The sequence below is a fragment of the Rhinatrema bivittatum genome, chromosome 3 (genome assembly GCF_901001135.1).
Source record: "Rhinatrema bivittatum chromosome 3, aRhiBiv1.1, whole genome shotgun sequence".
Classification (NCBI taxonomy): domain Eukaryota; kingdom Metazoa; phylum Chordata; class Amphibia; order Gymnophiona; family Rhinatrematidae; genus Rhinatrema; species Rhinatrema bivittatum.
In genome coordinates this window covers 572,404,844-572,418,954 of record NC_042617.1, presented here as the reverse complement: position 1 = coordinate 572,418,954, position 14,111 = coordinate 572,404,844, and the positions used below count along the sequence as shown (strand labels likewise).

The 14,111-nt window shown below is 48.3% G+C and overlaps 1 protein-coding gene across 1 annotated transcript in view; it reads left to right on the top strand.

Moving 5' to 3' along the window:
* The window catches only part of SYNE1 (spectrin repeat containing nuclear envelope protein 1), a 966,955-nt gene that overhangs the window by 284,189 nt on the left and 668,655 nt on the right, over positions 1 to 14,111 (top strand). The window contains 1 exon segment of the mRNA XM_029596918.1: positions 4,179 to 4,361. Within this exon segment, the coding sequence (XP_029452778.1) occupies positions 4,179 to 4,361 (183 nt within the window).

Sequence of the window (14,111 nt, the reverse complement as noted above, 5' to 3'; positions counted from 1 at the left end):
CCATCTCTGGACATTCGGTTCTCTCTAAGGCTGGATAGATTGTCGTTCACACACACAAACTCAGATCACGGTTGAGATGGAAGTGAGACATTTACTGCCTCGGAGCAGGGATGCTCTCCACTCTCAGGAAGAGCTACTTCTGTGAACTATCAGAGGCATCACCCGAGGAACTTTACAGTATGGACCTCTGCACCACGGGTCCCCAACCTTTTTTGTGTAATGGCACACCTGGCATTAGGCTTACTTCATCATGGCAACCAGCACCTTCCTTATCCCCCACACCCTGGCATCATCACCTTTCCTTCACTCTCCCCCTCTGCCCCCCATCCCCACATTATTACCTTTTCTCTTCCCTCTCCCCACATCTCCCACTCCTTCACATCATCACCAGTTTTTCCCCTCTCTTCCCTCTACCTTCACTCCACTGCGGTCCTCATTTTATCTCCACCACCTTTGGCAACATCACTTTTTCTTCACTTCCCTCTCCCCACCATCTTCCCTGGTATCATCACCTTCTCCTCCTGTCTCTCCCCCATACCCCAGTATCATCTTCTTCTTCTCTTCCCGTTCTCTCTATACCCTGGCATCAGCATCTTCTCTTCCCTTTTCGCTTCCTTCTACCCCCCCCCCCCCCCCACATCATTACCTTCTCTTTCCTATTTTCTCCCCTCACTCCCTGGAATTATCACCTTCCCCTCCCTTTTCTGTCCCTCCTTCCCGCTGGAATTCATCACCATCTCCTTCTCCTCCCTGCTGTCTCCTTCCACCCCCTGACATCATCTCTATTACCTTCCCTTCCCTACCTTCCCTTCCACCCCTCCCCCGATATAATCTCCATCAACCTCTCTCCTACCCTCTCACTCCACTCCACCCCCCCCCCCCCCCCCCCCGCCAATCAGCTTCCCTTTCCTACCCTCTCCCCTCCTTGGCAGCAGTACTTTCCTTCCCTACCCTCTCCCCCAACACCCCCAGCTTCCTAGCAAATTCAGCTGCCTCTTCCAGCTGCACTCACCCGGCGCTTCTTTCTTCTATGCCCGTTTCCCTCTGTAATCGGAACTGCATGGGCCCAGCAGGACTTGTGAGACTACAGGGCCCCCTAGGGCGTAACAGTTGTGGAAGAGAGCCAGCAGAGGAGAAACCAGAAGCAGCAGCAGCAGCAGATCAGCGCTGCTCGCTGACTCCCCCTGCTGGTGGAGGACACCCTGCAAGCCAGCTGTTGGGGAAAGAGAAACTGAAGACTGCGGCGGCACACCAGAGCTACAGCTGTGGCACACCAGCTGGGAAATGCTGCTCTATACCACTGCTGAACTCTGGAGACCAGAGGAGTCTCATTCCCACTCCAAACTCCTCACTAATCTTGGGTTTCTCTGACAGACACCACTGTGGCCACTTCTAGACGGGATTCCATAGAAACACAGAATTATGATGGCAGAAAAAGACCATATGGCCTGTCTAGTCTATCCATCCCTCCAGTCCCTAGCATCCCTTCAGAGATCCCCTGTGCCTGCTCCATGCTTTCTCGAATTCAGATACTTCCTTGTCTCCACTTCCTCCGCTGTTTCATGCATCCACCACCCTCTCTGTTAAGAAATATTTCCTTAGATTACTCCTGAGTCTACCATCTTTCACCCTCATCCTGTGACCCCCTCATTTCAGAGCCTCCTTTCCATTAAAAGAGGCAAGCTTCCTGTACATTGATACCTTGGAAGTGTTTAAATGTCACTATCATATCTCTCCTATCTCTTCTTTCCTCTAAAGTATACATGTTTAGATCTTTAAGTCTATTCCCATATTCCTTACATTGAAGACCACTGACCATTTTAGTAGCCTCCCTCTGGACCAACTCCACACGGTTTACATCTTTTTCCAGAATCATAATTGTATTCTAAGTAAGATCTCACTAAGGACTTATACAGGAGCAATATCACCTCATTTTTTTTCTGCTGACCATTCGTTACTTAGGGGAAGGGAGGGGAAGGTGCGGGGGGTGGAAGGAAAGTTCCCTCTGAGGTTGCTCTGATTTCGGAGCGGCCTCGGAGGGAAAGGAGGCAGGCTGCGCGGCTCGGCGCGTGCAGGCTGCCGATTTTGCACAGCCTTGCGCGCGCCGACCCCGGATTTTAAAAGATACGCGCGGCTAGGCGCGTATCTATTAAAATCCGGCATACTTTTATAAAATCTACCCCAATAATTGTACTTCTATTATGTGGACATTGTTCTGCCAAGAGAATTTAGATACATAGAACACGATATTCAAAGGCATTTATCCGGATAATATGCAAGTTATTTGGCTGAATGCTGAGTTTTGAATATCCCTGGTACTTAGGTAAATTTTAGCCAGACAAGTCCTTATGTGGCTAGAATTAAACTGAATAAGGAAGGCTTGTTTTGGGGAATTCTGGGGTGGGATTGAGTTAGCCAAATAACTTATCTGCCTAAGTTTGATATTTGGAGTAGGCCGATTACGTTTTTTGGCTAACTCAAGATGTTGCTGAGAACAGATCTCATGTGGCCAGATGATTTTTGCTTTTACCGCCTGTATTAAAAAAAAAATATATAGCCAGTTAAGCAGTGATAGGCTTAAAACAAAATATTGTGTATAGGCCTGGCGGCCTAAATCCGATCCCCCCTCTGATAATGCTGAAAAAAAGTGGTCTGCTGGGCCAGGCCCAGCCCCTCCCCGAAAACCTGCAAATATGCTTTTAAAAATAAGTCCAGCGGGTGGCGTGGGCCTCCTCACGGCCCCCTCCACTGTTAGCAAAGACTTAAACTCCTCCCCCTACCTTCCACCCACCCTGATACCTTTCAGAACCCCTCTTTCTGTGCTGGGATCACTTTATGCTGTGATCCCGGGGGCTTCCAAACAGGGCTCTGACAGCAACGCTGGAGGCGTAGGCAAACAGCATTGCTGTCAGAAGAATCTCTGTCAGAGCAATGATGGAAGCCAGCGGGACTGCAGAGTAAAGCGATTCCAGCCCAGAAAAAGGGGTTCCAAAAGGTATCAGGGTGGGGGGAGAGAGGGAGAGACCTCTGCCGCATCATCCCTGGGTCTTGCAAATAATATCATGCGACAGTAATGCGAAGGCATTGCAATAACTGTAGTTTGCATTTGGAACGGGCCTGTCATTCAGACGGGATCTCAAACAAGTCTGCTTTAGCATGAACTTCAGTAGAAAGCAGCTTCTAACTCACAAATACTGCTAAACAAATGGATACAGAAGGATCTAGTTGAAGCCCCACACTCCGCAATACATCAGGCAATTTACGTTTCAATGAATTAGATATATTAAAAACTGCCGGAGCAAGAGAGGCTCTGTAGTCTATGTCTAAGGGGAAAATTCTCCAAAGCGGTCTGTTTTGTATCCACAAAAGCTCACTTACTTACTCTGTGCTCTGCCTAAATGGTATACATAGGTTCCAAAAACATAGGGGCCGATGCAGTACAGTGCGCTCAGCCGAGCACGCTGTTTAAGCCGCAGTTGGACGCCTCCTTGACAACGCGAACCCTAATTTAAATATTGCATGGCGCCCTCAGGAGGGATGCCTGGCGGGTGCGTTAGGAAAGCGGGTGCTTTCAGCGCATTTTAATTGCATCGGCCCCATAGTTTGTTAAGAGAGCAATTCATGTTAATGTAAAAAAGAAAGAAAAACATTTCTATATCCTGGGATGGGCTTGATATTTGTAGCATTGTAGCTCTAGAGTCTTTCGTTGTTATGTGATCTTTACTTTTCTGTGACTTTAAGTTTGTTGGTATTATAGTTGGGAAATAACCCATGGACACCTTAAAATTAAAAAAACAAAACAAAATCCCAAAGCATCCTTTCTGTCATATGTTTCATACCTAAGATTTCACTTAAGAGGCCATACATGTTTGATTATCATTCACTGTAATTAACAGACCAATGGATGTACTGGTAACCTTTACTAAAACATGACAGTGATTCGAACAGGTACATCTGACAAAACACCAGTAACATTATCCAATTGCCACTAATCATGAATGTATTGCTTTTAGTAAAGCAGAGAAACGAATGCATGCTTACTCATCGAAGGGGTCAAGAAAGGGGACTGTACTACTGGATTCTGCCAAGACTATTTTGTGGATCTTCAGTGGCCTTGTAGGCGGGCTCTTCTTACGTAGACTTGTAAAGTTGGATTCCTCTTTTCTGCTCTTACACAGGTATCAGAGAGACTAGATGACAACCTGGAGAGGCTGAGTGTGAGCCTGGCCCTGTGGGAAGATGTGCTAACCATTGGAGATGAAATAGATGGTTGGTCCAACAGTTCGATTTCACAAATGAGTGAAAACATCAGCCAACTGAACAACAGCCAGAGGATGAAAGTGTGCTTGGAGGAATTTCAGGTATGCGAAGAAATAAAAATGTGTCTTTAAACAACACGGCATACTAAACCTGTGTATTAGACAGTATAGCTGTATAGATGTTTAAATTAAAAACACACTTTTTCTCATGGCTAGTTTCCAAGTATTCTAGGCTATTCACTGCTTATCGTATAAGTTATACAATAAACGCTTATGGTGGAAAGCTACAAATGGGTAGACTGATGGCAGGCTTGAGGAAGTGTCCGATTCCAAAAAGTGCTCCTCCACAGAGACATTGCATTAATATCTTTTCTGTGGTGTTTGATCTTGTGTCGGTGTGAGTTGACTCTTGCCTTTAATATCTGGCCTGTGTCACCAAATGTAGAATGTACACTTACATTTCCTGGCAAAATGTCATCTTTTGCTCATTCTTTTCTGACCTAAGGAAGGGAGTAACAGCTCCTGAAAGCTAGTCAAGAAATGTATTAAGTTAGTCCAAGAAAAAGGTATCGCCTTATGTTTTTTGGTTTTTAATTGTTAACCTCTTTTTCCGTGCATTCAAGTGGACTGACACAGCAGCCAAACTACTTTATCCAAGAGTTATTTATCACACCGTATAGCTTATTGCCTTGATTAAGTGCATATCCTTGGAAATAAATGAACTTAAATAGAAATTAAAAAAAAAATTCAAGCAAGCATGGGATAATCACAAAGAGGAAATCTATATTTGTAGGGAAGCAAAGGTAAAGCCAGAGATCAAGTAGGGTCTGTGATATTACAGAAGGAAAAGAGAGCAGGCAGGCGAGCGGTGCCCTGCAATCAGATTCTATCTTTCTCGTTTACATTTATGTACACAGTGATATTGTTAGCAGCTAAACTTTGCTTGAAAAATCAGGTACTTTCTTTGCCTTTATTATTATAAAAAGCATAGTTCTTTTTCAAATTGCAGTAAAACTTTTTAATGAGCTGAATCCAAAGCAAAAATTCTACCTTTCCATTTAGAATTCAAAATGTCAGTGCATGTGTGTGATACAGCTTACACCAAAAGAACTTGTGGGTGCGCTTTCCAAAACGGAGAAATCAAATTGCTGACATTACTGCAATTCTGCGAGGCTCTGAACCTAAGAACATAAGAACATAAGTAATTGCCATGCTGGGCCAGACCAAGGGTCAATCAAGCCCAGCATCCTGTTTCTAACAGTGGTCAATCCAAGCTACAAGTACCTGGCAAATACTCAAACATTAAAATGATCTCATGCTACTGATGCTAGTAATAGCAGTGGCTATTCTCTAAGTAATTTTGATTAATAGCAGTTAATAGACTTCTCCAAGAACTTATCCAAACCTTTTTTAAACCCAGCTACACTAACTGCACTAACCACATCCTCTGGCAACAAATTCCAGAGCTTAATGGTGCGTTGAGTGAAAAAGAATTTTCTCCAATTAGTCTTAAATGTGCTTCTTGCTAACTTCATGGAATGCCCCCTAGTCCTTCTATTATCCGAAAGTGTAAATAACCGATTCACATCTACTCGTTCAAGACCTCTCATTATCTTAAACACCTCTATCATATCCCCCCTCAGCCGTCTCTTCTCCAAGCTGAACAGCCCTAACCTCTTCAGCCTTTCCTCATAGGGGAGCTGATCAATCCCCTTTATCATTTTGGTCGCCCTTCTCTGTACCTTCTCCAGTGCAATTATATTTTTTTTGAGATGCGGTGACCAGAACTGTACACAGGTGCAGTCTCACCATAGAGCGATACAGAGGCATTATGACATTTTCCGTTTTATTAACCATTCCCTTCCTAATAATTCCTAACATTCTGTTTACTTTTTTGACTGCTATAGCACTCTGAGATGATGATTTCACTGTATTATCCACTATGATGCCTAGATCTTTTTCCTGGGTGGTAGCTCCTAATATGGAACCTAATATTGAGTAACTACTAGAGATGTGATTTGGCCGAACCTTTTGGTTTGGCCTTCGTTATTGGCCCGCCACAGGAAATTTCATTTTCCCGCGGTTCAGGCCGAATTTATTTTGTCTGCCCCCGAAACGGTGCCCGAAACCCACTCTAACCCGTCAGATTAAAAAAAAACAATCCCCCTCCCAAACCCACCCCCAACCCTTCAAATTTAATTAATTGCAACCCCCCACCCTCCCGAATCCTCAAGACTTGCCCGACCCCCTCCCCAAGACTGACCGAAAGTCCCTGGTGGTCCAGCAGAGTCCCGGGAGCGATATCCCCCTCTCAAACCGTCGGCTGCCACTAATCAAAATGGCGCCGATGACCCTTTGCCCTTATTATGTGACAGGGCTATCGATCAAAATGGTGCTGATGGCCCTTTGCCCTTACCATGTGACAGGGCTATCGGTGACATTGGCCGGCCTCTGTCACATGGTAGGAGCAATGGACGGCCGGCGCCATCTTAAAAAATGGCACGGGCCATCCATTGCTCCTACTATGTGACAGGGGCCGGCCAATGACACTGATAGCCCCTGTCACAATGTAAGGGCAAAGGGCCATCGGCGCCATTTTGATTAGTGGCAGCCAACAGCCTGAGAGGGGGAGATCACTCCCAAAACCCTACTGGACCACCAGGGACTTTCGGTAAGTCTTGGGTAGGGGGGGGGTCGGGCAAGTCTTGGCTGGTCGGTTCACAGTGATTTGGTTCAGTTCATCTGACTCATCACCCTTGAAGACCATCTCCAGAACCGGTATCTCCCCAACATCCTCATGTTATGACTACCGGCCGCGGCAAGCCGCAACCGGGACCGGTCACTTACTCCAGCACCCGGACTGACCGCCGACACTGAGGCCGGCATCGGGGGTTCCTTCAGCAGCCGCTGCTGCTTCAAGATGGCCGTGGCGTTTTTTCCCGTGCGGCTAAGCTCCGCCCCCTGAAGTCTTCTAGGGCTGCGCGGGCGGCTATGGCCTGGGTTTTAAAGGAACACCTACAGGAAGTAGGTTGGTTCCTTACTGCTACCTCCAACCTGCTGGGGACTATTTAAGGCAAGGTCTGAGCCCTCAGACCTTGCCTTGGCTTCTTGGCTCCAGTGTTAGTTCCTGATCTTGGTTCCTGGTTGCTTCCTCCGTGTTTGATCCCTGGACTGGCTGCTGAACTCTTCTGATTCTCGACCCCTGGACTGGCTGCGGATTCTTCTGATTCTCGACCCCTGGACTGGCTGCGGATTCTTCTGGCTCTCGACCCCTGGACCGGCTGCGGGGTATTCTGGCTCTTGAACCTTGGACTGGCTGCGGAGTGTGCTAGCTCTTGTTCTCTGGACTGACTTCAGTTAACTCTTCAATTTCCACGACCCGCTGGAGGCGCCAGCTTCTGTTTTCCCGACCTGCTGGAGGCGCCAGCTTCAGTTTTCCACGACCCGCTGGAGGTACCAACCCTGTTCTCTCGACCTGCTGGAGGCGCCAGCTATCTGGACTAAACGGCCTGCAGGAGGCATCCAGATCTTTAAGTACCTCCTGCGACCCTCGTGAGTGGCCTCGTCTACCGACGAGAGAACTTCATCTCTCGCCAGACCAAGGGTCCACCATCCAAGTCAGAACAGTAAGCCAAGGCCATGGACCCGGCCGAGGCCTCCACCCTAAGAGCAGTTCCTGGTTTGGCTCAGAGGATCATGGAGCAACAGAGTATGTTAGAATCCATGGCTGCCTCAATAGAACGACTCAACGTTTGGCTTGACGCTGTAGTTGCCATGTATTCCAGTCCTCCGGCTCCCATTCCTCCGCCAGTACCAGCTCCGCCTGTTACTCAAAGCTACCATCCGCCTGTTCTTCCTCTACCCACACCACCCCGATATGGCGGGGATCCTCGTCTATGCTTGGGATTCCTGGACCAATGCAGCATGCATTTTCGCCTTCAACAAACTCTGTTTCCGGATGATATTATGAAAACCACCTATATTCTCTCATTACCTGAAGGTAAAGCTCTGACCTTGGCCTATCCGCTCTGGCAGCGTTCGGATCCAGTATTACAGGATTTACCACGATTTCTTGAATTGTTCCGAATTACGTTTGAGGAACCAGGGAAGCAAGTTGCTGCCAGTATGGATCTGTTGCATCTTCAACAAGGAGGACGATCTATTTCAGATTACAACATCGAATTTCGGACTCTGGCGATGGAACTTCATTGGGAGGAATCTGTTCTACGATCTATTTATCTAGAGGGACTCTCTGCTAGAATCAAGGACGAGCTAGCCACTCGTGAACTTCCATCCTCTTTAGATGCAGTAATTGAATTAGCTACCAGGATCGACCGACGGCTACAAGAAAGGGCCTGGGAGACACTAGGATCACGGAGACACCCGGCTACCCCTTACATTCCGCCTTTCACCTCTACTACATCTAGAGAATCCTCAGTTTCCGAGGGACCTGTGGCCGAACCTATGCAATTGGGCCGCGGACCTCTAACACCTGAAGAATGTCTGAGACGTCGCAAGGCGGGTCTTTGTCTTTACTGTGGGGGAGCTGGCCATCGTATTGCCACATGCCCTATTCGGCCGGGAAACTCCAAAGCCTAGGGTGCTCAGGGGGAGTCACTCTAGGTCTCGCCTCCCCATCTCCCCCACTCACCGTACAGGTCACTCTGGACATCAGTGGACACATATTTAACACTGGCTTTAATAGACTCTGGTGCAGGGGGAGAATTCATATTACAGGAACTAGTGGATCAACTCCGGATCCCCACTCAACTCTGCTCCACACCGTTGATCATCTCTTCCATCCATGGGGAACCATTACCTGGGAGAATCACACATCACACAGTACCTATAAACTGCCACGTTGCACCCGACCATACCGAACAAATCACCTTCTACATCCTCAGCAAAGCCATCCACCCAGTTGTGCTCGGGATTCCCTGGCTTCAACGTCACAATCCACAATTCAACTGGACATCTTTGAAACTTACTCAATGGGGACCCAGATGCCATGGGACTTGCTTACAAAGATCTACTCCTGATTCTAGCCTCATCTGCACTTCGGTACTACAGAAACTACCCCCACAATATGCACAATTCACAGACGTTTTTTCCAAAGAGGCCGCGGATATTTTACCTCTGCATCGAGAATTCAACTGTGCTATTCGACAGATTCCAGGATCCACTCCTCCGCGGGGTAGAGTCTATCCTTTATCTGCCATGGAAACACGGGCGATGACTGAATACATCCAGGACAACTTACAGAAGGGGTTTATTCGTCAATCCAAATCTCCTGCGGGGGCTGGTTTCTTTTTTGTTGAAAAGAAAGATGGGACTTTACGTCCTTGTATTGACTTTCGTGGCCTTAACGCCATCACCATCAAGGATCGTTATCCCCTGCCTCTTATTGCTGAACTGTTCGATCGTCTGCAAGGAGCTCAAATTTTCTCCAAGTTGGACCTGCGGGGGGCGTACAATCTAGTTCGGATCCGGGAGGGAGACGAGTGGAAAACAGCATTCAACACCAGAGATGGACACTATGAATATCTAGTTATGCCTTTCGGTTTAACTAATGCCCCTGCTGTTTTTCAACATTTCATTAATGAGATCTTTCGAGACTTATTATATATCTGTGTGATTGTTTATCTTGATGATATTTTGATTTTCTCCAGGGACCTACAGTCGCATCGCCAACATATGACGCAAGTTCTACAACGTTTAAGGGAACATCAATTATATGCCAAACTGGAGAAATGCATCTTTGAAGCAGAATCTTTACCCTTTCTAGGATATATTGTTTCAAATCAAGGGTTCAAAATGGATCCGACCAAAGTAAAGTGTATAAAGGAATGGCCCCAACCCAATGGGCTACGAGCTCTCCAACGTTTTTTGGGTTTTGCTAATTATTATCGTCATTTCATCAAGAATTTTTCTAAACTGACGGCACCTTTATCGGCACTTACACGTAAGGGGGTCAACATCAAAACCTGGCCGGTAAAAGCGATTGAAGCATTTCAAACTCTCAAGGACGCTTTTCTGCGGCAACCCTGTCTCTGCCATCCAGATCCTAGACGCCCGTTCACAGTGGAGGTAGACGCTTCTACGGAGGGGGTTGGAGCAGTTTTGAGTCAGAACGATGCTGGCGGGAAATTCCACCCTTGTTCCTATTTTTCAAAGAAATTTTCACCTGCTGAACGCAATTATTCCATCGGTGATAAAGAACTGTTAGCCATCAAACTTGCAGCTGCACCAATGAAAATTTATGTCAGACACTGAATCGACGTCGGGTTCTATTACACTGATGAGTGAGCTGATAGCAATGGGCTTCGAGCACTGGTGCACTAATATGAATTGGGATGTGTGAGATCCCACCTAATCCAGGTCGGGCCATCCAGACCAGATGGGATTATCTAGGGAGTGGAGCTATGGATCAGAGCTCTGATTCATTTCCTCCACAAGGAATAGAAAGGTCTCCTGTAGAGGATCTCCCCTCTGACAGCTTGTGTCTTTGGTTCCCTATTACTGAGGAACTCCCAGGAGTTATATTATCCTGATCTCTCTGGGTGGAAGCTCTATTACTGTGGGCTTTGCCTGATGAAGTGACAACCAATGGTCAGTCAAGGGGATGTCAGAACAGCTCCTTTCATACTCACTGACTCTCTGAGGTCTCTAAGTGATAAAGGGATGCAGAGTGGAATCGCAGGATCTGTTAGACCCCTGGCATTTTTAGTACCAGATACTGGTGAACTCTTTTCTTAGAGGCAGTGGTGGTTTAGTGTTAAGGTCACATGGTGCCCTCTCCACTGCTGCTACAGCCCCACAAACCACAGCTAGGGGTTCGTGGGTGAGGCACAATTCTGAGAAGCTTTTCCCTTGATCTCTCAACTCCCATCATCAGCTTGTTCTTCGCTTTCATGAAAAATAGCAGAGGGCACAAAAGACTACTGCTTAGCATGGCTGGAACCCAGCTCAGGGTGACTGGAGTGGGGGAACACTGGCCAGATTCCAACCATTGTAATTCCTCCTGGTCGAGGGGAGAATGAGTTTAATTAAAATCAGAGTATCCCAAGATACTTGGGTTATCACGCGGGAATACCTCTATTCAATACTTCTCCAAATCACTCCCTAAGAACTGCTTTTGCAGCTTTTCAGTGGCAGGAAATGTTCCTTTTTTTCTATATGAGGCCCATGGGGCTTGATCAGTTTACAGCAGAAGTATAAGAATGGGGTCTGGTCACATGTATTCTGTAGGCCCCACAAAGAGATTGGTGTGGGTCATTCCCATCCTGGATGTGAGAGCGTTATACAGCACCTGCTAAGGGAAAGCTGAGATATTTTTCCCTCATCTTGGTTCCTTTTCAGAGAAGAGGGTGTATTGTACTACACATAGGGCCAGATTTTAAGAGGTACGCGTGGGCGTACATTTGTGCGTGCAACCCGGCGCGCACAAATGTATGCCCGATTTTATAACATGCGCGCGCAGCTGCGCACATGTTATAAAATACAGGGTTGGCACGCGTAAGAGGGTGCACAATTGTGCAATTTGCGCGCGCCAAGCCACGCAGCCTTCTCCCATTCCCTCCAAGGCCGCTCTGAAATCGGAGCAGCCTCGGAGGGAACTTTCCTTTCGCCCCCCCCCCCCCCCTCACCTTTCCCTCCCTTCCCCTACCTAACCCGCCCCCAGCCCTACCTAACCCCCCCTCCCTTACCTTTATCTTATAAGTTGCGCCTGCTTCCGGGCAGGCGTAGGCTATGCGCGCCAGCTGACAGCCAGCCCGTGATCCCGAGCACAGTGGCAAATGGCCTCTGTGCCTGGAGGCTCCGCCCCGCTCACGCCCCGCCCCTTTTTTCAAGCCTTGGGACATACGCACGTCCCGGGGCTTGTGTGTGTCACCCAGCCTATGCAAAATAGGCTTGGCATGCGCAGGAGTAGGTTTTCGCGGTTACGCACGTAATATACGCGCGTAGCCGTTTTAAAATCCACCCCATAGTTCTTGGGAGGTTAGATCTGAGGAGTGATCTTTCCAACTCCTAGAGAGCAAATTCCTAGAAGAGGAAGTACACTTCCAACCTTGCATGCCGCCTTTGGCCTCGCATCAGTATTCTGCATGTCTCAAAATGCCAGGCATGTATATCTGTGCAACTGCACAAGTTTTTCCTGCTTAGAGGCACAACTTCAAGAGGAGCCACAGAAGTAAGGAGAACCTGGATATTGATACCAGGTTTTCTTATCTTTTTTTTTTTTCCTGAATCCAGCATAGATCTCTTTCCCAAAGGGATGGACAGAATCTCTGCTAGATGTGGTTCAGGAGGAAAGAAAGCAGTTCTGCATTGTGTTCCACGCCCGTGGCTGTCCGCGGGCACAGCCCCCTACCTGACCTCCGTGCCGGGCCACCGGCGGCAGCATCGGGGCAGACTGCCCTATGTCTGGGCCTGGTGCCCCCGCGCATTGGCGCGGGCCTCCGGGCTAGCTGCCGGGTCAGGAGCCATCCCTGCTCCTCCCTCGCGGCAGCTAGCAGCTCTCCTCCGCGGCCTGAGATCCAAGATGGCCGCCGCCATCTTAGGCACGAGGCCGCGCCTCCTCACCAGAATTAAAGGGACCTCGTCCCTTTAATTGCCTACAGCTGATCCCAATCCACCGGGCCAGAGGAAGTATAAAAGGAGACTTCCTTTGACCATTCCCTGACTTGGCAACGTTCTCTAGCGCTGTTTAGTCTGCTTGCTTCGGTGAATTTCTTGTGCTTCGGATCCTTGTTCCTGTTTCGTCTTGGTGTTCCTGGTTCCTGACTTTGGATTGGCTGACGGTGGTTCTCTGGTGTGTGACTTCGAATTGGCAAGCGGTGATTCTCTGGTGTGTGACTTCGGATTGGCAAGCGGTGACTCTCTGGTGTGTGACTTCGGACTGGTAAGCGACGACCCTCTGGCACACGACCTTGGACTTCTTCTGGACTACCGTCTCCAAGGGCCCGCCTAAGTCCCAGTGGCCCGCGGTCCCCGGGGGGACTGCGGGCCGCTGGGTGAAGTTCCAGTCAGCCTGGAAGCCCGGGGGGACCGCGGGCTTCCAGGGTGAAGTTCCAGTCAGCCTGGAAGCCCGGGGGGACCGCGGGCTTCCAGGGTGAAGCTCCAGTCAGCCCTTGCACCGATACCACGACTCCTCAACCTCTCAAAGGTCCACCTAAGTCCCAGGCTCCTCCTGGGGTGACCGCAGACTTCCAGTGGTAAAGACACAAGTTCCTCTTCTCACCTCTTCACCTGCCTCCACAGTTGCCTTCGTCCTCAGCGCCGAGGGTCAGCTGGTCCCGTCTTCTGCTCTGCCTCGCCACCCGATGAGAGAACCTACGGATCTTCTGCAAGGTATACCATCCTCCCGTCGGCCCAAGGGTTCACAAGCCTGAGCATAACATGCATGTGACAATTCATATATTGAATGTCTGCTGTGGAGACCATAAGTATTTCACCTGAGGTCATTCAATTCAGGTCAGGTTAACCTTTATACGATTGAAGATACATGGTTCTTCCTCTCTGTCCTGATGGTTGATTCATTCCACAGTTGTCTAGTGTAAATTATTCTGACTATTGATGCATCCAACTTTGGATTGAGGAGCTGTTAGAGAGGACTCCACACCCAGGTTCTTGTGTTTGCTCAGGGGATGTCAATGGCCTCCTTGAGCGACGGACAATAAGGATTAACCTAATATCTTGAGGGTTCAATTGACAAATGAATTGATTATTTTCCAAACAGATACTAATTGTATCCCATGTAACAGGAAGCTGTCCTGTTGAAGATCAGGGCCATTTCATTTACAGTAAGGCTTGAAGCCCTGTGCCAAGTGGAAGAGGAGTCTGTCTTGGTGA